Raw genomic sequence first — 26,899 nt, forward strand, 5'->3', positions numbered from 1 at the left:
CTGGCTGCAGGCTGGGCTGACAGGAAAGCGAGCAAAGTTACCACATTTACAGAACACATAAACAGATCTGCACCCAAACTTCAGATGGGAAGAAAGGAAATAAGGCAGAGGACGTGATTCCCACAAATTTGACCAGAAAAGGGTGGTTCCATCTGTAATGCAACAGGGGAAGTTTGAGATGCTGGAAGTTTTCATTGGCAGAGTCACTGGCTTTTAATTGCTAAGGTCACCTGGACATCTTCAGCAGAGCAAGAAATATCCCAGAGTCAAAAGGAACAGCAAACGCTCACATTACTCCATTTGCCATCGTTTGGAAGGGGCAGGCAGGGCTGGGTAATTATTTTTTTGCTTTTCTTTCCCCTGCTTTGGAAGCTGATGATGCAGTGAGTGTGTTTGGGTAGTAACATAACCCCTGACTCAGCCCTGAATGCACAAGCCCTGAAATGAGACCCAGAGGGTTGTGCAGTGCTTGTTTGAATTCGGACTGAGTGATCCTGGAAATCATTTGGAGCTGTAGAAAGAATGGAATACTGATTTTTTCCAGAAACTTTTCCTTTGTTGACCTTACAAGAAGTTCATAGAATGATAGAATGGTTTGGGTTGGAAGGGGTTTTAAAGATCATCTTGTTCCAACCCCTGTGCTGTGAACAAGGACACTTCCCACTATCCCAGGCTGCTCCAAGCCCCGTCCAACCTGGCCTCAGACACTTCCAGGGATCCAGGGGCAGCCACAGCTTCTCTGGGCACCCTGTGCCAGGGCCTGCCCACCCTCACAGGGGAGAATTTCTCCCTAATATCCCATCTAACCCTGCCCTCTGGCAGTTTGAAGCCATTCCCTGTGTCCTGTCACTCCAGGCCCTTGTCCAATGGCCCTCCCCATCGGGAGGAGGAATCACTTCCATTTGGAAAGCCACAATCAGGTCACCCCCAAGCCTTCCTTCCTCCAGGCTGAACAATCCCAATTCTCTCTACCTTTCCTCCTCCCAGCAGAGCTGCTCCATCCCTCTGCTCATCCTGGTGCCTCCTCTGGACTCTCTCCAGCAGCTCCAGGTCCTTCCTGTGCTGGGATCCCAGGGCTGCATTCAGCTCTGCAGCTCCAATGCTTTCCTTGAGCCCTTCCCTACAGAGCCACATGATAACAATGAGATTTCTTTATTTAATACTGAATAAATGCCTGACCCTTGAGGCATAATAACCTGCTTAAAATATACTTAACAGCACTCCCTGGCTAAAAAAAAGTTTCCAACTCTTACTTAAAAGAAAAAAAATCCCTTTAGCTGCTTACTTTGACTACGTGCCCAGCATCACTGGCAAAAGAGCTTCTGTTTAGAAGGGATGGCTGGGCCAAAATTCAACTTGTTTTTCAGGAATAGGAAACCAAAAGGGAAAAGAGAAAAGGTAGTAAGAGGCACAGCAGATAAATCATTACTGGCCATTACACTGGAAGGGAATGTTCATGTCCAGGGCAGTGCCTGGGAGCACTTTCACCTGGAGCAGTTGTGTGGTGCTGGCTCACCCTCATCACTGATGTCGTGGAAGAGCCACAGGGATGGTGACAAAGGCACAGAGGAACAGGATCTGCTACAATGTCCAGCAAATTCCCAAAGAATTCCATGCCAGACTAAGCACCAACGAGTTTTGACCATGGTGTGCCTGCTTTTCATTTCCACTCCAATAATTAATATAATTTCACAGAGGCAAAGGAATCACATTGTAGGAGACAACCAGGAAAAGCAGCTATTTTATAATTATCTGATCCATCAGAAAGGCAGTTTTGGGGAAAAGCAGAGGAAACTGGGCTTTGCTTTCCTCTGCCACACTGAAATAAGAAATGTAAGGTTTTCCAAGGGCTGATTTAGCAAAAAACTGAGATATCTCTCCCACCTGATGATCACAGCTTTTACTAAGACGAGAACTAAGCCAGCGTTCCCACAGCCACTCCTCAAGGCACAAAAAGGACAATCTCTCTCTGCCTGGCCATTTTTATAAAAAATAAAATTACAAATCCCAACAAGCAAAGCCCATTTTTCAGTAAACAGAATTGTAACCTTTAGGACAGATTTCCTGCTGCTGGCTTTTAACCTCACAGGTATAAATGGGCAGGTCTAACCTTCAATGACTGACTGTAACCACCTTACTGCAGGTGCCAAGGGGCAGGGCTTTAAGCCAGGCTTAACAAAAACACCAAACAGCACCAAAACCAGAGTGTGGGTACTTTGTGGGCAACTGTTTATAGAGAAATGGCTCCTCTGTCACCTGTGGGGACAAAACCTTTGCATGCCCAAGTGCAGGAGTGAGGAAAGTTGTGCAGAAATTTGTTTTTTTTTACCTGCAGAAACCTCAGGGTTACAAAAAACCTTGAAACCTCAGGTTGGCTTCTCACAAAATAATGAAAACACCTTTATTTTTCTGTTGTTTTTCTCCTCCCTACTCATTTGTGACTATTGATTTCTCCTCGCCCTTTGTTCCTCTGGCTCTTGGCCAGCTCCACTCTCAGAGTGTTGCCCCCAAGGCTCAGGCCTTGCAAGGAGGACACGGCTCTGTCTGCAGTTCCTTTATCCCTGTACTCCAGGAACGCCCTGTGCTGTGCTCCCTGCCAGTTCAGTCGCACAGGAATCACCTGGAATTCCCTCAGAGCACTTTTCAGCTCGCTCACTCTCAGGCTGCCAGGCAAGTTCCCCACATACACAGTGGTGATTGCGTCGGATCCCTCTAATCTGGGATTTACAGGATCACTTTCCACATGGGATTGTCCCACTGGAGCTGAGCCTGGAGCAGCTCGTGGTTGGGTATTTGCAGGCATCACCTTCTTGTTTGAAAGTGCTGCTCTGTTGGTGTTTGCCAAGGCTGGGTGTTCATCTTGGAGGGTGACATCCTTGCCAGCCTGCTTCTCCCTGGATCGAAGAGTCTTTAGGATGGGGATTTTTCCCAGCATCTCAGAGCTGACCTAAAAAGGAGGAAGATGGATGTAATAATTATAAAAGGATTTCTCGCCTTCCAGAAAAAGATGATGAGCATCAGGGCTCATTTGTGCCATAAAAAAGAGAGGAACCTTATTATCCTGCTGCCATGCAGAGTGCCAGAGCATTCCAAATGCTCCTAATTGCTAGCCTGATTGGGAAGTCTCTCCCTAAATACACACTGCAGGACAAAAATAAACATTAGTGACTCTTGAAGCGAGCAGCACAATGTGGATCCAGCGGGCAAATCCCAACCAAAGTCAGGACTATTCCAATTTGACATTTATTTATCCCAGTGCTTTCAGATCCGCATTCTCCTTGTTCTCCCTCTGTGTTTGCTTTGACCGAGGGCCTGTGCTCCTGCTCTGGCAGAATCCTACACAATCCCCTGCTCTGGCACAATCCAACCCAATCCATCAGACACTTCCATTCTGCAGAGCTCCTGGTGCTCTCTTCCCCCAGAACAGGATATCCCATGGGCTGGGTCACACAATGGTGGGAGCTGCAGCGGGAGCGTGCCTTGGAGCAGGGTTCCTATGGATGTGGGCCCAGCTGGAGGCACATTCCCTGCTTGGGGCACATCCCCTCTGTGCCATCCGACCTCACACACCACCCACAGCTCCTCAGATCCCACATGGATCTGCTGGGCTGGAGCGGGGAACGGAAGCACTCGGACACTGCACTTCACACTGTGAGCCCGTTATTCCTTCCTTCCATCCATCCATCCATGCCCAGTTCCCAAGGAGCTTTTCTGGAAGGGCTCCTCCTTTCAACAGCTGAACCCCATCCATGTGAGGCATGAGATGCCCCAGGCTGCACTCAGAGACTGGCAGGAAATGCAGTGGTTCCCCAGCTAATGTGGTCGAGCTCCTGGCTTGCACACTGCGCTTGGAAGGAGGAGGAATTCCTGCTTGGCTGCTGGACAAGCCCAACATCCATCAACTCCAGATCCAATGCTGAAATTTAGGGAGCAAAACAGAGCCTGGGGAAGCGAAGCCTGAGCTAGCAGAGACCCAGGCTAGTAGCCCAGAATGTGAGCGAGCCACTCTAGCAGGGTACCACCCTCAGCACGCTCGACTGGACCAGCAGCAGCACATCCCACCCAGCACATGCCTGCAGATCTCCCAGCTCAGACCTCACTCATCCCAGAGCCTCTGAATTCCTGCTCCTCCAGTTACAGTCACAGCCAGTCTGGATCTGCACAACATCAAGCACAGCTCTCTGGGGACAGGAGCCCAGCTCTGCAGTGACTCGAGGAAAAGCCAAGCAATGAAGGCAATGTCAGGATTAGGTGACAGCAAAGTCACTCAACAGAATTCTCTTAATGTTTCCAGGGCTCATCTTCTGAAGAGCAAACAAGCAGGTTTTATTTCAGGCTAGAATTAAATAAAAATATAATTTCCATAAAGCCTGTCCTAGATCTGCTAACACAACACCAAACAGCAAGGCCTTGCTCTGGGGCTCCAGGAGCCTCCACACTCAGAAAGGTGCAGATCACGTTCAGATTTTACAGAGTTATTGCTCTGTGGATTCTGGGGCTGATTTGTTTTTCTCAGCCAAGAATTCCAACTGCTGTGTTTGACAGCAAACTCTCCTTCCCTGAGTGATACAACATCAAACCAAGGGCTGAAGGATCTCTGATTGTACTGGCCAACAATTAAGAACATTTGCTGTCCTCTGTCAAATTTCAATGTGAAATGCAAGCTCCGTGCTAATTAAACCAAACAAGAAAAACATTTTTCTGTTCTCATGCAACCAATCACTCCTGGGCCCAAAGCACCACCTCAGCCTCTTCCCAAGAACAGCTCCTTTCATCCCCAAATTAAACTCAGTTGCCATGGCATGGGCTGGGTGTTTGGTTTGAAAAGAAAATGCTACCAAGGGCATACCCTCAGGGTTTTGTAGATTAGGGCAATCTGAGATGGGCACTGAGAGGAGAAACTCTGGAATTCTCAGGCTTTCAAGGACAATCCAAGGGCAGGATTTAGATCATCCAGGGAACAGCACAATCTCTGACTTCCACAAGGCATCTCCTCTCACTAAGCAGATTTTGGCATCAGTCTGGAGCTCTTGGAGCTACTGTTTCAGGCTCCTGGCAACCTCAGGAAGATGCAGTGACAACAGCATTTATGTTTTAGGAGGAATTTCTGCACAGAAAGGGGGATTAGACATTGGAATTACTGCCCAGGGAGGTGGTGGAGTCCCCATCCTAGAGGAATCCAAGGAACAACTGGATGGGGCTCTCAGTGCTCTGCTCTGGGTGATCAGTCACAGGTTGGACTTGATGATTTTGGAGGTTTTTCCCAACCTCAGTGATTCTGTGATTTTTGTAAGGGCTATGAACTGTTTTCTTTAAAGGTCTGGTCAAACACCACCATGAAGTGATTCTGTCATTGCCTTAAAATCCAGCCTGTGCAGACATAACAGTAACAAACCTTCACAGCACCAAAGCACCAAAGGCAGCTGATCCAGGACTTGCGTATTTTTCTATTAGGAAACACTTGTAAAAAACATGAGACAAGTTCTGACACTGCCAGCTGACACCCTCCTGTCACAAGAGACACTCAGGATTTACCTGAAGGGTTTTTCTTCTCTGGGGTCTAGGAGAATATTTGAGCTGGGCCAAAACTTCTAAACCCTTCCCTATTTTCTCACACTTTTATGCCAAGGAAAGGCAGAAACTCGGTTTGGGGTTTCAATTCAACAGACAAATCCATTGGGTTTTGGCGTGAGAACTAAAAGGGCAAAGGGGGCAGAGGGTGGCAGGGGAGAGGAAAAAGCTTGTTCTGCTCTGTTGCAAAAGAGCAAACAAAAGAACCCTGTGCTAGTACAATGTGTTGCTCATTACAATCATGCAAAAAGTTCCTTTTGTCCTGTGAGCTGCGGAGGATTGCAATGATTTATTTCCATGTGGAAAGAGGCCAAAGATATTCCTCCTCTCTTTCAAACAAGCTGCACACTTCTGGATGCTGTGCTGGATGGTCAGTCTTCCCCAGCCTTGCCTATCCCTATTCCTATCCCTGTCCCTATCCCTACCTACTGCTTTAGGCTAAGCCAGGATCTAAGGGACATTCCACCTCGAGTCTGGCTGATCCAGCTATATGGACATGGGCAAACCCAGCACTGGAAGCTTTCCCCATCCCTACAAAGTCAAGGTCAAACCACTTATTGATGTTTTTAAACTTCAGATTGAGTGTTGGGATTTAGCTTTGGTAGCGAAACCAAAGCTGAAGAAGTTTCCCATTATCCCTTGGCCACCAATTCCCAGAGCAGTTCCACACTTCAGCCCTCCGGGGTTGGCCAACAGAAGAGCTCGTGGGTCTGTGCCATAAACTCTGAAGTGATTTGGGTTAAAAATAACTCCACCAAAGGCAATTAATCATTTAGTAATCCTGCCTACTCCCTGCCATGGCTGGGAGAGCCTTAGGGAAAGAGGACAGCAGGCTGGATAAATTCTTCTGGCACACAATTACTGGGAAAGGAGCTGAGGAGGGAAATGTGGCCCCTTTCTGACAGAAACCTGAGGAAAAAAATCCTGGATGCTGAGTGCCAACACAAATCTCCCAGCACTTAACCCACAGCACCCATTCCTGTAACACCTGGTTTCATCCCAAAACGTGGTGGCAGATGGACTCCTGCAGCATCCCTGTGGAACACCAGGGCTCTCCTCACCCTCTGCTCCCCCACAGCTGTGATCGGAGCCACGCTCAATACTCTGCTGGGGAGAATGAAGGATGTGTTTGTCCTGCCAGAGTGAGTAATGCTGACCCCTGAGCCAGCCCAGGCCAAGGCAAACAGTGCTGTGATTTCCCTGGAAGTACTGCAATCCTGGAGTCAGGCAGACAGGGAAGGGCAGACTGGAATTGGATTGGATTGGATTGGATTGGAGGGTGTGCTTATCCTGCTATTTCATTCTGCTTCCCACAGCTCCTCATCTCACTGACACAGGAACATGTGGATCTTGTGAGACCCTACCTGGAATTCTGTGCACAGCTCTGGTGTCCCCAGCATAAGAAAGACATGGAATGTTGGATCAAGACCAGAGGAGGCCACCAAGTTGGTAGGAGGACTGGAACACCTTCCCTGTGGGGACAGGCTGAGAAAGCTGGAGCTGTTCAGCCTGGAGGTATCACAGCAGCCTCCAGGATCTGAATGGGCTGCAAGGAAGCTGGAGAGGGACTGCTCAGCAGAGACAGGACAAGGGGGAATGGCCTCAAAATGAAAGAGGAGAAAATTTAGTTCAGATATACAGAAGAAATTCTTCCCTGTAAGGGTGGGCAGGCCCTGGCACAGGGTGCCCAGAGAAGCTGTGGCTGCCCCTGGATCCCTGGAAGTGTCCAAGGCCAGGCTGGATGGGGCTTGGAGCAGCCTGGGATAGTGGAAGGTGTCCCTGCCCATGGCAGGGGGGTGGAATGAGATTATCTTTAAAATCCCTTCCAATCCAAACCATTCCACGATTCTGAGGCTGATGCTGCTGCCCTGACAGGCTGCAAACACCACCAAACATCTCCTGTGCTGCAGATCCATCAGCCCTTCCAAGCAGGTGGGCAGAAGGTGTTTGAAGGGTTCATTTTTGGCTCTGACCTCCAGGACTGACCCCACTTTTCCTGTTGTTGTCCTTGTTTCCAGGAGCACTGAGCAAACAGGGATTGAAGGCACAGACAAGGCCAGGACAGCAAGGCCAGCACAGTTGAACATTTTATCATTCATTTGCACAAAATGTCCAAATATGTGCACACAATCCAAGGGCATATTTCTGGGAGCTGGCAGCCCGTGGAGTCTGCTGGTGTCCCTCAGGAGAAACTTATGCAAGCTACATTTGGAATCCATCTGTGGAAGCTGCATTCCGTGGACTCTGCAGCGAGGGTCAGCTCTGCGAAGGTGTGGAGATGTGTAACCACGTGTGGAAGCACTCCCTGCTCCCACTATCCCAAAAAACACAACAAAACCAACCCTTGGCTACACAGACTGCAGTTTCCTTCTGCCAAAGGATTTGCCAGCTTGGATGGGTGCATTTTTTTGAGCTTTCCTTTCCAAATATTCTGTCACAGACCCCAATCAAAGCTGTTATCAGAAGGTTTCCATCTCTGCCATTATTTCAGCATTAGACCCAGGGATTCCCCCCCAGTTAATTTCATTTCAGGAAAAATCTTTTCCTGCTGCTATAAAATTCTCAGCAGAAGAATGATTTCAAAGCCAGAAGGAAATGCTTGCTAGAATACAGTGATTTTTCCACCAACTACTCTCATTTCCCTCTTCATGAACCCAAATATTTTAATTTGTCTGTATAGTTTCAATTTAAAATAAGCACAGCACAAATAACTCGATAATTGGGACAAATATAATAGCCAGTGTCCCAGATAAAGATCACAGTCACCCATAGAAAATCTTAAATGAAAACGCAAGCAGTTTCATGAATTTAGAGTTCCCAGAAACAATGGGTTAGATTTTCAAGACAGATGAAGCCAAATAATTCCAAGCTGGCATCCAAATAAAATTTTCCAGAGTGCTCAGCTCTCAGCAGCTCTTGCTGTCCTCCAGTAACTCATACTGATGTCCCAAAACTCTGCCCTCAGAGGTGCAAAACTTCCCACAAACAGCCCCCAGCACTGCCTGTGGATTTAGAAGTGTTTCTGGAGTGCTTTGTGCTGATGTTGGTAATGATCCTTTAGTATTGATAATATTGTGGCTCTTCCACTTCCTTGGAGTCTTTAAACAGTACAGAACACACCAGAGCACCCCAGGAAAATGCAGCACCTCCTCCAGCATGGAAATGGGAGCCTGGAGCCATGGATTTGTTTGCTGGGAGAGCACCTCCTTCCCTCTGGAGCTGCAAACAGTGTGTGCATTACTGCCTGCTCATCCTGACAGCACATCCTGACAGCAACCCTCAGCTATAATCCCATGTTTGCAAACACCTGGAATTCCAGTTCCTAAACATTGTCCTGGCCTGATCCAGCCCTGTTCCCCAAGGATCAACTTTTTTTACAATGTGTTTTCCACCTCACACACCTTCACAATGAAGTTAAGCTACTTTGTGTTGACAAAACCCCGTATTTAGAAGTGGATGATTTATTTACTCACTGCCTCTTGGTTCATTTAGTTTTGCTCTGAGGGACAGGAATGCACCAGCAAAGCCAGGATTTGAAGGAGAAAAGGATGAAGAGAAAATGATGGAGAAGTAGCCAGGAAAATCCAAAGGACAAACACTTAAATAGCCCCTATCAAATCCTGCCCTTTTCACACCCTGGTGATTAACCAGACCTCCCACCTCCAAACCCCTCTGTGCAAGAGCTGAACATCCAGCTACCACCACAGGCACAAACAAAATAAATGTCACTCATTTCCCTGGGGAATTATGGTAATTTCTTCTTCATATAGACACCACACCTTGTTCTGGTTCCAAAAAAGACAGAAAAGTGATGATTATCCCTGCTCTGCCTGGTCTGCTCCAATATTCCTATTTCACCCACATGTGCTCCAAAGAACAGCCAAACCCAGCTTGAGGTGTTAAATCAACACTCAAATATTCAAATATTCAAATAAAGGGTCAATCATGTGCTCCATTCTCAGTGAAAGCTGTAGAAAATTCAGTTTCTTCTAAAGGCACAGAAAAAGAAATAAAAAAAGTGTTAGCAGGGCCACTTACTGAGAAGTCTGACACCAAGACAGACAAACTGATCAAAAGTATGTTGGCAAGATGGATGGACCACAAGGGGTAGGCCTTCAACACAATTACATTCAATAATATCCTAAAAAAAAATTACAATTCAAAAATAATTCAATGGAAAAAATGCACTTGGACAGACAGAGCTGTTATTTATTTATTTATAACCTCAAATCCTCAACCACAGGCAGGGTAAAATGCTCTCCCACCACTGGAATAAAAATAGCCCTGGCTAGAATTTGTTTGTTGTAGATACATTACCTAAAGAAATTTAACTCTCTTTGCTGGTTGGTGACTTTTAACAAACAACTTTTGATTTCCTTAGGAGTATTCCCTTAGAATTCCTCGGTTTCTGCAAGATGTGGGCGCACAATTCCTCATTTCAGCATTCCTGCTGTACTCACCCATGCAAGATTGTGTCTGCTCCCTAACTGGAACATTTTAGGAGTGAAAATCCAATGACACAAAGTTTTCCCAGCAGGAACCTCCAGTAAAACAATTCACTGAAGGCTTTTCTGAAACCACTTGGGAAGCTGAGGAAGTTTCTGACCCTGGGAAGGGGGAAAGGCCAAATTCATAATAGAGGAGCTCTTAATAAATAAAGATTCATGTTTAAAGTCACTGTTCTTCCACCTGAAAATGAGCTCCAGCCACAGATTTATCCCTGGAAAGTGAATCCACTACAGAAACAGGGATGTACCACCAGCAGGTTGTGCTTTCCTTTCACAGAGGAGCACATATTGTACAGTTCCAACCCCTTGGGACACCTCCCACTATCCCAAGTTGCTCCAAACCCATCAAGTCTGGCCTTGGACACTTCCAGGGATGGGGCAGCCACCACTTGATAATCCATTGGCTACAGCAACCTCAGCTCCAGGGAAATATTTCTCCTCATCACCTTTGCCACTTAAACTCCACTGCACACAGATGCTGCTGTTTTGTTTCACCTGACAAACATATTTGTTCTTTTCTCAAGTATTTTTATAAACATAAAAAATGTGTTTATATATAAAAATGGAGGGGTTTATCAGCGGATTATTGGTACCAGTAAGCCACCAGCAGCAGAGGTTTAAGATTTAACTTGAATTAAGATTTAACTTGCCTTGTGCCACATTATTCCCTGAGGTTTTGGTCGTTTGCAGTTAGTCTGGATAGTCCTTGTTGGAGTGAGGATGTAATCCACAGTTAAATCATGATCATCCAGGAGCTCCTCTGCTATGTCAAGCACCTACAAGGAAGAGATTTGGTTAAGTAGCTAAAAACAAATCCCCTAAAACTGTGCCCCATTCCTGATGTCTTGTCACATGAAAATCCATCAAAGACAATGGGAATAAAGATGCCAAACCAACATCATTCCATGTCTCCTCTCCAGACAGAGCAGGAAGTGTCACAGAGTTCCTTCCCCACTGGAGAGGGGACATTTGAACATCTGAGCTCACCTGGCAGTCGTGCACGATGGTAACTACGGGTGTGTCCTCCTGCACTGCACCCATGGACACCATCATTGCATATTCCATGTCTGCATAACCTTCCCCTTTGCCAATTCTCCAGCCTAAAGCACAGAAAAGTGGAAAAAAAAACAAACAGCAGAGCAGAAAATTGTTAAAATCATGTAATTAACTGAGCAGCCTGCAAGTTGTAACTGTGGAAAAAATCAGGTCAGCATCTCTCACAGAATGCAACTTTCCTTGAAATCAGCACTGAAATGAAATAAAACATCAATTTCAACGACTCCTAAAAGATCCCAGAAGCTTCCCATTCTGAATAAACAAACTTGATGCAATTAACACAGCAGCTTGTTTAGCCATTGCATTTAGAACCTTCTATTCATGTCCAACACAGGTTAATGTGGGTAAAGAGGAGTCTGGGTCACACATAAAAACTGTGTTATTTTAGGCAAGGGATAAAGTCAGTGGAAAATTTTTCAGCACTAGCAGGTTTCCAAAATACTAGAAAATGCAAAATCTGATCCCCAAATAGGTACTGAATCAGCAGGTCTAACACATGTCCTTTCACACACCCCGTGTGAGCAGAGCAGATCTCTGACCAGGGAGCCTGCTTGCATTCTTTTAAAACAAAAATAATTGCTCGCCTTAATAGTTCTCCTGAAGGCCAAAACATGCTCTGACCCACACTGCTGTGTGCCCACCACATCCTGGAGGCATTGCTGCTTCCTGCTTGGATTGGAAGCAGGGATTTGTCACACACGGAGGCAGAACCCAAGACCACAATTCAGCTCCAAGGATAAATCTGTCTCTGCCACGTGGTGTAGCCTTACTGACACTGGATTGGGATTGGGACCCTTCTGCTGGAAGTTCTTCCTTACCTTTTTCAGAGACAGCCACTGATCCTACAACAACCAGGTCCACTTGTGCTTTCCCATCCAGCCCCACAGGCACGCTGTATTCCTTTACACCCTGCAGGAAAAACAGCCTTGGAGGTTTGCAGAGTGCACAGTCTTCCAAGCACCGAGGCAGAAATCCAGGATATTTCGATAAATCCAAGTAACTCCCCACGTTTCAAAGTGTCTCTTCCATGTATAGCCAAGCTGTACATGTCTGGGAAGTTATCCCCTAGGGAATCCTAGAATAGATTCCCTACTACAGTGACAAGAATTTTGGCACACTGCAAGGAGAGCTGAGGGAGGTGGGCACTTTTATAAGCAAGGTTATTTATTTAGGGTCAAAACCTGATATTTTGAAACACTTTTTTGGAAATCTATTCCTAAAAATGAGGGCAAGTGACACTTCCTATCTACCCTTCTTTATCCTACTACTAATTGTAGGAATACCAGAGCATTACAAATGCTTGGTTTAATTCTCACACACAAATCACAAAGTTAACTTAGACACAAACAGCTACAGCACAAAGAAACCTGAAGTTACACAAAGTGACACAATGATTTTTCTTCTACCCTGCTCAACCCCACCCACCCCTCTTCAATCTGTTCCCAAAATTCTGTCCAGATTGCAGAAATTAAAAATTATGTTTATTTGTGCTTTTAAAGATCAGGGGTTTAGAACTTTTAAAGAGATATCTTGTGATCTTAATATATGTGTACAGCACAATGTAAATGCTCCTCACACCAACCCAACTTCGTGCTAAGTATAAATTACCAATATTAAAATCACAATAAAGAGCCAAACTTTTTCTGTGCAGAGCACAGAGCCCAAAAGTTGAGTTATTTGGGGCTGCCTATCAGCAATAATGCCCGTCAGGCACTTCCCAGCAGTGTGGTAAGGATTGTTTGCACAGCGCTGTGTAAATACAAACTGCCAACAGCATTTTTTCATTAGTGGGCTGGGGGAAAAGCCAGACACATAGTGGTAAGATCCCAGATCAGACAGCAGGCCAAGAGAAAGGTCTCTTTCAAAAGTGCTCTTCAACCCTGAACAGCTTAATTAGTTAATGACTCCAATAGAACTTCCAACAAAGAAAGTCACTACTAATTACCAGCCATTTACAAGCTCAGTTGTTTATGGGGTTACTGCAGAACTTTATTGCCTTTCGCAGGAGATTAAGGAGGAAATAAATCGATATAGTGAGCTATTCATTGTGTACCAGTTGAGTTTTCCGAGCATAAAGATGGGTATAAAACCTGCCAGGTTTCTCTGGCAAAAGCCTTCAGCTGTACAGCGTGAGATTGTAACACAAGAGGGCAGCAAGAGACCGCGCTGCAAACCCAAACCTCACCACGTGTGTGGGCCTCACTGCCTGCAAATGCCACAATTCGTGCTCCTTTGGATGTTGTATTCCAGAGAAACCTCATCTTTCCTACCTGGTAGCACCTAACATTCTACTGAGATTATGCAAAAAACTGTGAGCACTAAAATATTTCTCAGAGGCTTCAGCAGCTCAAAACTGCAGAATGTAGGAGGATGAATAAAGATCTAACTCACCTCAAGCTGCTCATGATTTTCCAAAAAACACTGAGAAAATAAATTTTCTCCTGACTTAAAAATGATTAATGGCAGTCGTGTGCACAAAACCCAGGAATAACATCCTAACAGGAAGATATTTCAGGTTTTCCAACTTCCAGCTAGTCCATCCTAACACCACAGTGTCCCACAGGTTAATTCAGCACTCCCGGATCCCTCACTCCTACCTGAGACGTGGCACATTTTCTCAGGACCTCCTTGGTTGCACCTGGAGGAGGAACAATCCTATTGAACAGCCCAGTCCTCAGACGTGGTGTGGGAACCAGCAAAGTCTTCCTTGCCTGGGGAACCACAGGAAAAGGTTCATTTTACACTAAAGAAATATTTTTACTGTCACACAGCTAAAAACTACATGGCCAAACATTTAATTTGTTACGTTGCAGTTAGTGTTGTTGATTGTGTAGTGCTTGTACATTAATTCCCTCCAATATGGGAAAAAATCCATTAAAAGATTTATTGAAGAAATAAAAGGTAAGACATACATTTGAAGATATTTAGGGACAGAGCTTTAAAGACACCCCTCCCTTTAAAGCTATGTCTCTAATTAGCTTTATAAGTGATAATGGCTTCCCACTGACAGAGGGCAGGGTCAGATTGGATATTAAGAGAGAATAGAGTGGATATTAGGGGAGAATAGAGTGGATATTAGGGAGAAATTCCTCCCTGTGAGGGTGGGGAGGCCCTGGCACAGGGTGCCCAGAGAAGCTGTGGCTGCCCCTGGATCCCTGGAAGTGTCCAAGGCCAGGCTGGACGGGGCTTGGAGCAACCTGGGATAGTGGAAGGTGTCCCTGCCCATAGCAGGGGCTAGAACTGAATTATCTTTAAAATCCCTTCCAACCCAAAGCATCCCATGACACCTATTGATCCAAAGTCCACAAACGAGCTACACACAAGAACTCTTGAAGATGCAGTGCCAGGTGTTGCTGAGATGCTGCCAGGCACTGCTGTCCCCTCCCAGCTCCTCCTCGGGGTGCCGAGGTGCCGTTACCTGCAGAGCCGCCAGCCGGGCACCTTCCAGAGGTTTGTCAGGATCCACCTTCAGCTCCCGTGCTCTGCTGAACACATCCAGCTCCCTAAGGGAGCAGCAGGCCTGGAGAGAGCCCTGAGAGAGGGAAGGAACCAAGAGGAGAATGTTTGCACTTACTTCCAGCGTTAGGAAGCGAGCGTTCCTCTGGGGAGCATCGGGGTTTATTTTTACTGTCCGGGCAGCCTGGAACTCCTGCAAGCCCAGAAGCCTCGTGGCAGCATGGGGGGCACCCTGTTTGCATAAAATATCAGTGTTATCATCGAGGAGCCCACAGCAGAGATGGGCAGTTGATCACCTTTCACCCTCTAGGGAGGCTGATTTCTGCAGATTTTAATTGAGGGGCTGTTAATTTTCTGTTAATCCTTGGAAATGTCCAAGGCCAGGCTGGATGGAGCTTGAAGCAACCTGGGATAATGGAAGGTGTCCCTGCCCACGGCAGGAATGGGACGAGCTTTAAGGTTCCTTCCAACCGAACCATTTAGGGATTCTATAACTCACAAGGCAGTTTTGTTTTCTTTCCTTCGAGGGCTGCGGGGCGCTGGCCCGGGGAACTGGGGGGGAACTGGGGGAACTGGGGGCCCCTCCGGGCCTGGGCTGCGGGCTGCAGAGCGGGCGGGACCCGAGGCGGGTGAGGGAAGGAGCAGCAGGAGGAGGCGGCCCAGCGCCGGCAGCCGCCGTACCTTGAAGTTGGGGATGCGGCCGTGCACGGGCCGCGGGAACTCGGCCAGCCCGGAGGCCTCCAGGTGCTCCCACACCTTCTCCCGGATCTCCCACTTGGAGGCGGCCCCTGAGGGGAGCCCTGCGAGCGCCGGGAGCCGCCGGCCCGGCCCCGCCATTGCCGCCCTCGCCCGCCCGCCGTGACGTCACCGCCATCACCGCCCTCCCCCGCCCGCCGTGACGTCACCGCCATCCCCTCCAGCTCCCTCCGCTGCGCCGTGACGTCACAGCCACCACGCCCCTTCGCTCTCCGCGGCCGTGACGTCACCGCCACGCCTCACGCCCACCCCTCCGAGCCGTGACGTCACTGCAGCCGCGTCCCTCCCGCCAGTCGAGAGGCGGAGCCTCCGCCCTGGCCACGCCCCCTCCGCGTCGCGCGGCCGCTACGGCGGCACTGAGGGGTCAAAACGCCTCGAAGGCGAAGTGGGGGAGGCGAGGTGAGGGAAGGTCTCTCAGGGCCCCGCTTGTTTCTGGAATTAAGCATAAAAAAGGCTGAGCTGGGCCCTTAATGTGAGACTGCCGCCCGCATTATACAAACACCACAGGCTGTCCATCATGTCTTATGGCTGGGGGTAAAAACCCGCCCTGCTTTTTGTAAAATAACCCCTGCCCATTAATTATTTTTCCATTTAAAATTGGCTGCTGGTGAATAAAACAATATCCAGCCTCTCCGTGGGTTTCCCAGACTGCCGGCTTCCCGAAAGTTCACTTCTTGCTCGCCTTTAATAGAATAATAAATGATTTGTTTGCATGATTTATTATTTATAGAATTAGTGTGTTCGACAAGTATCCCAAGAAGAGGGAGGACGTTGAGAATCCCGACATTCCTGAGCGCAGTGGGATGGAGGGGTCATGGGAACAATGAAACAAGGAAGGTTTATTTTAAAGTGTGGCGGCGAAGGGGGGAAATGTCCTTGGAGTTTGCGCTTGGCTTGGATGCTGTGGATCCTCATCCTCGTCAGAGCCAACTGTGGCTGTGCCAACCCAAAAAAGCGGAACAAATTCGGATGCTCCTCTCTGAACAGTTGCAGACGGAGCTGGGCAGATGCAAACTCCTTTTCTCACTGTTGAACTGAGGTTTTTTTTTCCCCACAAAGGCCAAGACTCTGCTGAGTTCAGGGAGTTCAGGAGTCTTTCCCCCTCCAGCGCTGAGTGATTTCCAAATTTGGATTAATATCAGCATATTGGTGTCAGGAAAATCCACAAACGCCAGAGGTTTTTGTCCAGAAAGGAGACAGAGGAGTCCTGCAACTTTATTAAAATGAAGGGAGAGAGTCCACTGTGCACATGCCAGTGGGGTTTTCTCTCTCTGGAGGTTTCGGAGGGCGCAGCCTCCCTTTATCCCAAACTCCCGGCCGCACGTTGCCCTCTTCCCTTCCCCCTTGGCTGAGGTACCAGGAAGGTGCAGCCTTCCCGAACCGCCTGCCCCATATCCCCCCTAGAACCTGGCATTTTACCCCAAAGGTCAGAAGCTTGGAAGGTCTGCTTGTGCAGACCCACTTGGCTATTTCAGGAGCCAAACTGTCTGGGCTCTGCACCCAACCGGCTGCCCAAAGTCAGCAGAGACATGAAGACCCATTCCAGAGAGTTCAACACCCATCAAACTGCTTGTAAAGACATTGGCACACATCTTTCCTCTCACTGGGATAAATGCTGTGGTGAGGCTTCACCTTTTCACTTGTAAGCATAAAAATAAGATAAAATAAAAGGTTTGGAGTCCTGGTCCTACAACAGGGTTTGGGAAGAGCCTTTCCACTCGCTCTCGGAGTGCTGCTGGAGCCAGTGGGAATCCTTCCAGGCACAACAGACCACCCATGTGGAGCTGGGCCGAAATGTTTGAAGCTCATTCCTGCACTTCCTACTCACGGAAAACTCCCAGTGACTTCGCCTTCTCTGCGGGGAGTTGGGGATCAGGCCTTGGGTGAGCAATTTACGCTGCTGGGGCTGGGCTGGGAGTGCCAGCACTGCCTGTCCACTATCACCCAAAGTCCCCACCCCAGCTGGGACTTGTTTCCACCCCAACACCCCCCCTGTGAGGAAGGGAGAGCGAGGGAGGGCGAACAGTGCTGGTAATGAATCCATTAACAACCAAGCAGGGCTGAGATCCTTCTAGACCACCTACATCTCCCTCCAGCCATGCTCAGCAAAGCTATTCCTTCCGTGGATTTGCTTCCAGAAAAGAGTCCCTGAGCTGTTTGCTACAAATCAGGGTAGTTTGCCTTAAAAAAAATGAGGAGTTTGCTGACAGGTGGCATCTTTTCTGCTGGTTCAATTTTCTTTTTTTTGCCTCCACAGGGCTGAAATTTGCTTCAAATTCCTTTTGCAGGGTCTTTTCTGTCACTGCAGCCTTTAGCATCAGCTCCAGCAGCCTGGAGCAGCTCATACGGATGGCACGGGAAAGCCTCTTTTCCTTGGGAAGCAGACAGAGCTACCACATCTTTAGAAATTAAATTAGGCTTTGGATGTGCCTGAACCACTTCTAAAATCCATTTTTACCAAGCTGAATCAAATATTTCAGTGAAAGAGGTTAAAAAAGGATCCGGGATTTTGAAACAAACGAAACGCAGCTTGAAACACCCACAGTTTGTGGAAACACCTAAAAAAAGGGAGGGACATATGAATCAGATTAATCCAGACCCTGGGAAAAACGCAGGCAGAAACATCTTGTGCTGTAGGAATCACTCCTTGGAACTGCAGGCTGAACACACCAGGCCAGCCACAAAAATCAGCCCAAATTCACCCAGAAAGAAGCATTAAACCAGCCATAATGCCCTGCTTAATAATACTGAAAATTAAAACTAGGCTACAGATTTTAAAGGCAAGAGGTTTTAATGAAGTTTTCAATAGTCAGGTACTAGAAACTGGTTTATGGGCCACTGTAAAGTGGATTTCCACGTGTGAATAAGGAGTGTGTGAGTGAATTGTTGTGCTTATGAAATAACCTGGTGAAGGAAGCACCTTAGGGCAGCTGGGGTAGGTCTGGGCCAGTTTGAACACAGCAATGGCTCCTGCTGCTGGAAAATTGGTGTGGATCAGCCCCCTGCAGTCAGAGATTCCTGCCCTCTCCAGTACAGACGCTCACCAGTACAGATGGAAAACTGGGGAAAATTTATGTGCATCAATGGGTCTTGATTGCACCGGTGCCCGACAGAGCCTGCCTTTCTCTCTTTCCTTCTTTCTTTCTTTCCTTCTTTCCTTCTTTCTTCTTTTCCTTGCTCTTCTCTCTTTCTTGCTCTCTCTCCATCTTTTTTCCTTTTTTTCTCGTTCTCTTTCCTGCTTTCCTTCTCTCTTCTTTCTTGCTTTTTCTCTTCTTCTTTCATTCTTTCTTCCTTTATTTCTGTCTTCCTCTTTCTTTCATTCTTTCTCTTCTTCCTTCCTTCTTTCTTAATCTTTTTCTCCCTCTCCTTCTCTCTCACTCCTTTCGTTTTTTCCTTCCTTCCTTCCTTCCTTCCTTCCTTCCTTCCTTCCTTCCTTCCTTCCTTCCTTCCTTCCTTCCTTCCCTCCCTCCCTCCCTCCTTCCTTCCTTCCTTCCTTCCTTCCTTCCCTCCTTCCCTCCTTCCTTCCCTCCTTCCTTCCCTCCTTCCTTCCCTCCTTCCTTCCTTCCTTCCTTCCTTCCTTCCTTCCTTCCTTCCTTCCTTCCTTCCTTCCTTCCTTCCTTCCTTCCTTCCTTCCCTCCCTCCCTCCCTCCCTCCCTCCCTCCCTCCCTCCCTCCCTCCCTCCCTCCTTCATTTCTCTTTCCTTTGCTGTTTCTTCCCTTCTTCCCTACTTTTCCTCTCTGCCCCCTTCTTTTCTCCACTCATCCTCTCTCCCACACTTCTCCCTCTTTCCCCTTTTCCCGCTCAGTCTCTCATTTGTCCCCATCTCTGTCCCGTGTCCTGTCCCCGTCCCGGGCCGGCCGGGCGGTGCCGGGGAGCGCTGCAGTCCCCGCGGTGTCCCCCGGGGGGCGACACACGCCGCGCGGAGCCCCCGCGGGCAGGTGAGCCCGGAGCGGCCCCGGGAACGGCCCCGGGAACGGCCCCGGGAACGGCCCCGGGAACGGCTCCGGGAACGGCCCCAGGAACAGCCCGAGAACAGTCCCGGGAACGGCCCCGGGAACGGCCCCGGGAACGGCCCGAGAACAGTCCCGGGAACGGCTCCGGGAACGGCCCGAGAACAGTCCCGGGAACGGCCCCGGGAACGGCCCCGGGAACGGCCCCGGGAGCGCCCCGAGCGCTGCGAAAGCTCCCCCGACGCGCCCGGTAAAGGCTGCGAGAGGAAAACCGGCGGCTCCCCCGGGGAAGCGGGCGAAGGGAGCCCCGCGGAGGGAATCCCGCTTTTCCAAGCGCCTCCCGCTCTCCTCCTCTCCCGGCGCTCCCCTGTTTGGAAACTGCGTATTTTTCATAGTGCCGGTTTTTTTTTTCTTCTTCAAGCCATTCGAATTTTAGGGCTTTTCCGAGCCCGCTGGTTCAGTCTCTGCTCGGTGCCCAGCTGCAGCAGGCAAAGAACTTTTGCTGCTTCCGGGGGTTCTGTAGAAATTAATCTCGGTAAAGTTTTCAGCCGAGGGGAGGTAAGATTCCATCAACGATATTTCTAGGAAGGGACAGCGCTGGGACACCGCAGGGGTGGCTTTGCTCAAGCTCTGCATTTAAAAATTCCTGCATTTTAAAAACTTATATCGTTAAAGAAATCCCATGTTCTTGTGTACGCTAAGACACAGCCCAAGTTGTAAGGAGAAATATGATTTATTTGAAAACCGAACATAAAAGTGTGAAGTCGTTCTCAAATTATTCCAGAAAAAAAAAATGAAAGTTTTCTCTTATGACCATACCTTTACATGAAAAGTATCAGCTTATCTCGCTGAATTCACTATTTTTTTTTCACAAACAAAATATCCCCGGACATTTTCTCGGTGGATGAAACCCTCCCCGAACATTCCAAATTACTTCCATCAAAATGAAATAACAGTTTTGAAGTGCCCGGAGAAACTTCCCAATCCATTTTTCCATTGCAGATCATTTTTAACCATCCCTCCTTGTAGAAGAGCTGCCTCATAATTTATTTTTTTTCCCTCCCCTCAGTTATCGCATAAAATCGTTTCCTTTCTTATTAAGAAGATCTCCGGTAATTAACAGCCTCGCCGGGTTCCCACGGCCGGAGCCGGCTGCGGTCTCGTCCCCACCGCCCGGGCTGCGAGCGGGAAAGGGACCCTTGGTCTCAGCAGCCAGCCAAAATCCCAGCCCGACTTTGGGGGAAAAAAATATCTTTGTTTAAAGCCTTACGAAACCACACAAATTGCGAGGAGGGAAAGGCAGAATTACAGTGTAAGAAACCCAAAAAATCACCGCTTAGGAATCAGAGCGGCAGCAGCCAGGCTCGGGGGAGGCGGCGGCAAGGAGCCCGGCCGAAGTGACAGCGAATTCATTTCAACCTTAGCTTGGTCTTTTCGGGCTCGAATCGATTTTGCAGCGCTATTTTTGATTATAAATATATTTTGATTTTTTTTTCCCTGCGGAACGGGGAAATCGCTGGTTCCTCACCTTGGTTCCTTCACCCTGCAGATCCGCTTTTCTCTTGGGTGGAACAGAACAATTCGCAGCGCTTTCCCCCAACACTTGAGTTTACACTTGGTCACCATGCGTCCCTAATTGTCCCACTCTGATTGCCTCTAATGAACTCATTAGGGAGAAGGCAGAGGGGCGGATTTCACAGGCACAAGAAAATCCGCCTCAACGCCCGGAACGAAAAAAAAAATAGACGCTTAAATGCGCTCTCTGTTTATTGTTGGTTTTGTTGGTTTTTTTTTAATAATAATAAAATATCCCCAAACTCCCCCAAAGCGGCAGAAGAACCTCTGAACCCGCAGCGACGGCGCCACCGGGGCCGAGGCGCGCCGCGATGTCACCGCCACCGGGCGAGCACCTCGGGACGGACCCGGCGGCCTCTCCCGAGGAATTTCACTTAAATGCATTTAAAAAGGCGAACGCAGGAGCTGCCCGGCACAGGGACATCGCGATACCGGCACTACGGGGCAACAAGCGCGGTGTCTCCGCTCCCGCCATCCCCGGCATCAACCTGCCTGCAAAAAGTGCTTCAAAACTTCACCGTTGGCCGCGGCGCTGGCAGCGGGCAGATCCCCCGGCCGGGGCGGCTCGGCTCGGGGCTCTTTTTGGGGCCAAATCGTTAAAACCTCAGGGCGGAGGGGGCTGTGGGTGCCCGGCGCGGGGCTCGGCGCGGCCCGGGAGCGGCGCGGCCCGGGGCGCGCGCGGGGGCCGCTCGCCAGCGCCGCCGCGTCCCGCGCTCCCATTGGCTGCGGCCGCGGCACCGCGCGCTCCCATTGGCTGGCGGCGGCGGCGGGGGGCGGGGCCAGCGGGGAGTAAAAGCGCGGCGGCGGCGCGGGGCGAGTTTTGAAGCTGCGCAGCGCGGCCGGGAGGGAGCTCGGCGGCTCCCGCACCCCTCCGGGGGCTCCGGAACGCTTCGGGCCGTTGTTGTGACAAGGACTGGGTTTTCCGCAAGGCTGCTTTTTCTTCTTTTTTCTTTTTCAATTTTTTTTTTCCAACTTTTTTTTTTTTTTTTAAATTCTTCGTTTTTGTTTTGTTTTCTAAAATTCCCTTTTCCTGCGAGAACAGGCCCCCCCAGCCCAGCTCCCCGCAGCAGTGCCCGCCGCCGCCGCGGGCCGTAGGCGTGTGTACAAGAATCACAGTCATACAGAGGGAGGGAGAGGCCGCCAGAGACCACCCTGCCCCCGGCGACCCGGAGGATGCCGCTGCGGTGCCGCTGCTAGAGGACACGCTGGGATTGAGCTCGGCTCCGAGACTCTCTCTCTCTCTCTCCCGCTCTCTCCCTCTCTCCCTTCTCCGCAAAGGGGTCCCGGACGGGGGTGAGGCCCTTCCACCCTCCTCCTCTTCCTCCTCGCCTGCCCGGCCGCGGGAAGCCCCTCTCCATGATGCAGGCTCGCTACTCCGTCTCGGACCCCAACGCTTTGGGAGTGGTGCCGTATTTAAGCGAGCAGAATTACTACCGGGCGGCCGGGACGTACGGCGGCATGGGCAACCCCATGAGCGTCTACTCGGGCCACGCCGAGCAGTACGCGGCGGGCATGGGGCGCTCCTACGGCCCCTACCACCCGCACCAACCCACCGCCCCCAAGGACCTGGTGAAGCCACCTTACAGCTACATCGCCCTCATCACCATGGCCATCCAGAACGCCCCCGACAAGAAGATCACGCTCAATGGGATTTACCAGTTCATCATGGACCGCTTCCCTTTCTACCGAGAGAACAAGCAGGGCTGGCAGAACAGCATCCGCCACAACCTCTCCCTCAACGAGTGCTTCGTCAAGGTGCCCCGCGACGACAAGAAGCCGGGCAAGGGCAGCTACTGGACCCTGGACCCCGACTCCTACAACATGTTCGAGAACGGCAGCTTCCTGCGCCGCCGGAGACGCTTCAAGAAGAAGGATGTCTCCAAGGAGAAAGAGGAGGCCCGGGAACGGCTGCTGAAGGAGCAGCCCAAGCCCCCCGGGCTGCCCGGCGCCGACCTCCCTAAGGAAGCCTCCTCCTCCTCTTCCTCTTCCTCCGCCTCGGCGCCGGCCTCCGAGAAGAAGGTGGTGATCAAGAGCGAGACGGCGTCTCCCGAGCTGCCCGTGATCACCAAGGTGGAGACGCTGAGCCCAGCCAGCGGCGGGGCCCTGCGGGACAGCCCCCGCAGCGCCGCCTCGCCCCCCGCCGCCGCCTCGCCGGAGGCATCGCTGCCCGAGCATCACCCGGCCGGCAACGGGCTGCCGGGCTTCAGCGTGGAGAGCATCATGACCCTGCGGACTTCCCCCGCGGGGGACCTGAGCCCGGTGAGTGCCGCCTCGGGCAGGACGGGCGGCGGGCTGGCGCTGGGCTACCCCGCGGGGCAGCCGTCGGGCTACAGCGCGGCGTGCAGCCAGGCGCTGGACACTAGTGGGAGCTACCACTGCAGCATGCGGGCCATGAGCCTCTACAGCGGCGACAGGCCGGGCCACATGTGCGCTCCGCTGGAGGACGGGCTGGCCGAGCATCCCACCGGCGCCCCGTCGCCCCTCGGCACGCTGAGCCTGCCCGCGGGGCAGGACGGAGCGCTGGGCACCGGGCATCCCCACGGAGGCGGCGGAGGCGGAGGGGCTGCGGGGGGACAGCCGCCGGCCTCCTGGTACCTCAACCACGGCGCTGAGCTGAGCCACCTGCCCGGGCACACTTTTGGCTCTCAGCAGCAGACTTTTCCCAACGTGCGGGAAATGTTCACGTCGCACCGGCTGGGGATGGAGAGCGCGGCGCTGAGCGAGCACCAGGTGAGCAGCAACTCCGCCTGTCAGATCCCCTACAGATCCGCGCCCTCCCTATATCGCCACGCCGCCCCCTACTCCTACGACTGCACTAAGTACTGAGTAGCCGCCACCCCCCGCCTAGGCCCATCCGAAACAACAAAAAAAAAAAGCTTAAAAAAATTATTATTAATAATAATTATGAAAAAATGATCGGGAGAAATAAACCCACACCAAACGCAGAAAAAAAAGATGACAGCGTCCCCATGAACCTTGTGGCCACCACAGTTTTAAGATCCCAAAAGCCCCGTTTTGGGCCTCCTTAAATCCGGACAAGTATGTTTTACTTGAAAAAGGGGGATCTCTCATTTGAAAAAGGAAAAAAAAAAAAAAAAGAAAAAAAAGAAGGAAAAGGTTAAAAAAATTATATATATATATGTCTATCTAAAAGTGGCAAATTTTATATGCTAAAGTATAGGGGGTCTCAGAAAAATAAGTTATGGACCAATATCACAACGACCATTTATACGTTTTAAAAGGAAAAAAAAAAGTTTATAAATATATATATAAATATATGTCCTGGGTATTTTTGAAGTTCTCTGTTGTGCTGTAAAAAATGTGTGGATTTCTAATCAGGCTGATTTTCAGAGCCATTAATATAATATTTAAAGTTGAGTTCACTGGATTATTTTTGTCTCGCCCAACGGTTCCTAACTTCCAAATTAATGACAAGTGATTTCTTCTTCTGTGTACAATTATGCAATAGATTTTCTTTCCTTTTAGAGCTGTTCTTTTCGCAAGATGAGGAAATAATTTATTTTTTGCTGGTGGATTTTTTTTTTTAATGGAAAAAAATAGACAAAGTATCTGATACTTTTTTATTATTATTTACGACGTGTGATGTTTTGTATCATAGATTTCACCTTTACCATTCCTAAGGACTATTTGCTTTAACCTGCTTCGAAGTTCGTTTGTCTTATGTGGTCCTAATTGTTGTACTTACCTTAAAATAAATCCATGCTGGTTTTTTCTGCTCCAAGTCTGGCGCTTCTCTGTGTATAAACTGGGGGTTTCGTGCAGGTTTTTTTCTTTCTCCCTTCACCTTTCCTTCACGCAGAAAACGCGGCGCTGGTTGTTTTTAAAACAAAGTCGTTTTCCTGAAGGTTTCTGAGGATTCTTTCTTGGAGAAAAGGTTGAATTCACGTGAAGAGCCGGAATTGTTCAGCTGGGGAGGGGGGGAAGGAAAAGCACCTCGGGGGCAGCCGGGGCTGAGCCCGCTCAATCCCGAATCCCTGCCGCCTTGAAATTTAGGGAGTTTTCCCCGGCCTCCGATGGGGAAAACAGGGAAAACAGGAGGCACAGGGAGGGGAATTTCTGCTCCTCTCGCCCCGTCCTTGCGAGCGCGGCCCTTGCGCGGGGCTCGGCGTCTCTGCGCCCGGAGCCGCCTCTTTCCAGGACAGAAAACAACCCTCCCTAAAAATCCGTTTTATTTATTTATTTGCTTTTCTTGAAAGGAATCCCGAGTGCCCGGGAGTGAGAGCGATCACTTAAACCCGGATTCGCTGTGGCGTCTTAAAAAACAAGGTGGAAAGTTCACTCGAGAATCATTTCACAGTTTTGAAGTGCTCTCTTGTTTGAAGGATTGGCTGATTTTAAACTTCCCTTTATCTATTTGAGCTCCTGTTCGCAAGGCCGGGCACTGCCAGATATTCTTGTTTTTCCCAAATCATCCTTTAACCTGTCCGAGGAGCTTTAATCCAGGGCAAAACACAGGATTTAGCAATCCTGAAAGCCTGGGAATGCCGGCAAAGCCTGAAGCAGAGTTTAGGAGGTTTTTGAAACTTTTCAAACCCAGCTCACTGGAGCCAGGCTCCTTTCCCAGCTTGTAAAATCACATCCATCCAGCATTTCCAGGGAATAACTCCCAACCGTGCCCCCTCCCCAGCTCCCGAGCCCTCCAGTGCCCCCCGTAGCCCTTTTTTTTGGGTTATACCCACGTCAGGCTGTTCAAATCGATGATCTAAATTGGTTTTGACCGGTTAAATTTCGCCTGCGCTTGAAAGTTGGCAAAAAGCACCGAAACTCTCGATGTAAATGAGAAAAAAACGTCTGAGCCTCACTTGATCTGTGTTTTAAGGAACGTTCTTGTAAAAAAAATCTCCTGCAGTTTTTCCTGGCTCTCAGAGGGTGGTTTTTATTTAATTTTATATTTTCTTCTTTTTTATTTTTTAGTGAAATAAAATCCGAAGCGCTATCTTAATAAGAGAAAATAAATAGTGTAAAGGATAAAAAAAAAAAATAGGGTGAAAGGGAAATAAAGAGAGTAAAATGGTGAGAAGAAAATAAATAGGGGGGGAAAAACCTAATGGGGAAAGAATTCTCCCCTGGTCCAGACCCTCTTCCCGTGGGACTTTTTCCTGCGTGGATCCCGGGGACGCTGGCGGGGAGATGACTGAAGTCAGGTGCCTGCTGTGGGTTTTCCCACACTCGTCGAGAAATCCCGGGATCGCCGCTGCTCCCACATCTTCCAACCCGGGCGCTGGGCACCCTTTTCCTCAGGCAGGGATGGGATGCCCAGGGGATGCGGTGCCGGCATTCGGGACACCGCCAGGGCTCTGCAGCCTCCTCCCAGCTGCTGCTGGACACTTCCTGGGGATCCCCCTTCCCCTCAAAGCTCCTTTTTGGTGTTTCTTTCCGCACCTCGCCCCTGTAGGACGCTCCCGCACGGGATCTGCGCCGCTCCCGTCCCCTCTCCCCTCTTTCCCGTCCCACTGGAGAGCTCCTGCCAGGGCTGCGAACATCGTCCCTTTGCTGCGCCCCGTCCTGCCCCTGTCCCTCGTCCCCAGTCACCCCCAGCACCCCGCGGGGAGCCCTTTGGGGTGGGCCGCTGTCCCGGGGGAGGCGAGAGCCCCGTGCGGGACGCGGGGATCCTTTTGGGACTCTGTTTGAAAGCTGAGATCGGCAGCTCGATAGCGCGATCGGAGTCTGTCGCGACAGGTGACTCCAGCCCTGCCGGAGCAGAGGGGAGGGAAGGAAGAAGTGAAGGAAGGAGGAAGGCCCAGGGTAACTTTTGAAGGCGGCAATGAGCAGATTTAGCTCTGCAGCCCCTCGAAGGATAAACCCCCCCATAGCCCCTCTCCCCGCAGGTCAAGGGGGCCAGGCTTCACCCCGGGGACTGGCTGATGCTGCTGCGTGGCCTGTGGCCCCAGGCTGGGACTCAGGGTGGCTCCGGGTAAAGGATGAGGACGGTGGATGGATTTCATACAAATATATATATATATATTATTGTATTGCCATTCACCATCGGGTTTCCAAACCTGTCCA

General features: G+C 49.8%; 2 protein-coding genes across 3 annotated transcripts; one reads left to right on the forward strand and one right to left on the reverse strand.

Moving 5' to 3' along the window:
* Nucleotides 1-1,192: 1,192 nt before the first annotated feature.
* On the reverse strand, nucleotides 1,193-15,443 carry MTHFSD (methenyltetrahydrofolate synthetase domain containing). 2 transcript variants are annotated; one of them, XM_048316769.1, is made up of 7 exons: nucleotides 15,273-15,443; nucleotides 14,554-14,667; nucleotides 13,733-13,846; nucleotides 11,954-12,044; nucleotides 11,067-11,179; nucleotides 10,730-10,855; nucleotides 1,193-2,947 (listed from the first exon to the last, which is right to left on the reverse strand). In XM_048316769.1, the coding sequence occupies exons 1-7, from the start codon at nucleotides 15,426-15,428 to the stop codon at nucleotides 2,432-2,434; spliced, it is 1,230 nt and encodes a 409-aa protein (XP_048172726.1). In that variant the 5' UTR covers nucleotides 15,429-15,443; the 3' UTR covers nucleotides 1,193-2,431. The 2 variants fall into 2 exon arrangements, with proteins under 2 accessions (XP_048172726.1, XP_048172727.1); XM_048316770.1 differs by lacking the exon at nucleotides 14,554-14,667 and adding an exon at nucleotides 14,710-14,823.
* Nucleotides 15,444-21,884: 6,441 nt separating this feature from the next.
* FOXC2 (forkhead box C2) lies at nucleotides 21,885-24,614 on the forward strand. Its single transcript, XM_048316768.1, has one exon. It carries the CDS (start codon nucleotides 22,229-22,231, stop codon nucleotides 23,696-23,698), a length of 1,470 nt encoding a protein of 489 aa, XP_048172725.1. The 5' UTR covers nucleotides 21,885-22,228; the 3' UTR covers nucleotides 23,699-24,614.
* Nucleotides 24,615-26,899: the final 2,285 nt, after the last annotated feature.

The sequence above is a fragment of the Corvus hawaiiensis genome, chromosome 12 (assembly GCF_020740725.1).
Source record: "Corvus hawaiiensis isolate bCorHaw1 chromosome 12, bCorHaw1.pri.cur, whole genome shotgun sequence".
In the NCBI taxonomy this organism is placed as follows: Eukaryota; Metazoa; Chordata; class Aves; order Passeriformes; family Corvidae; genus Corvus; species Corvus hawaiiensis.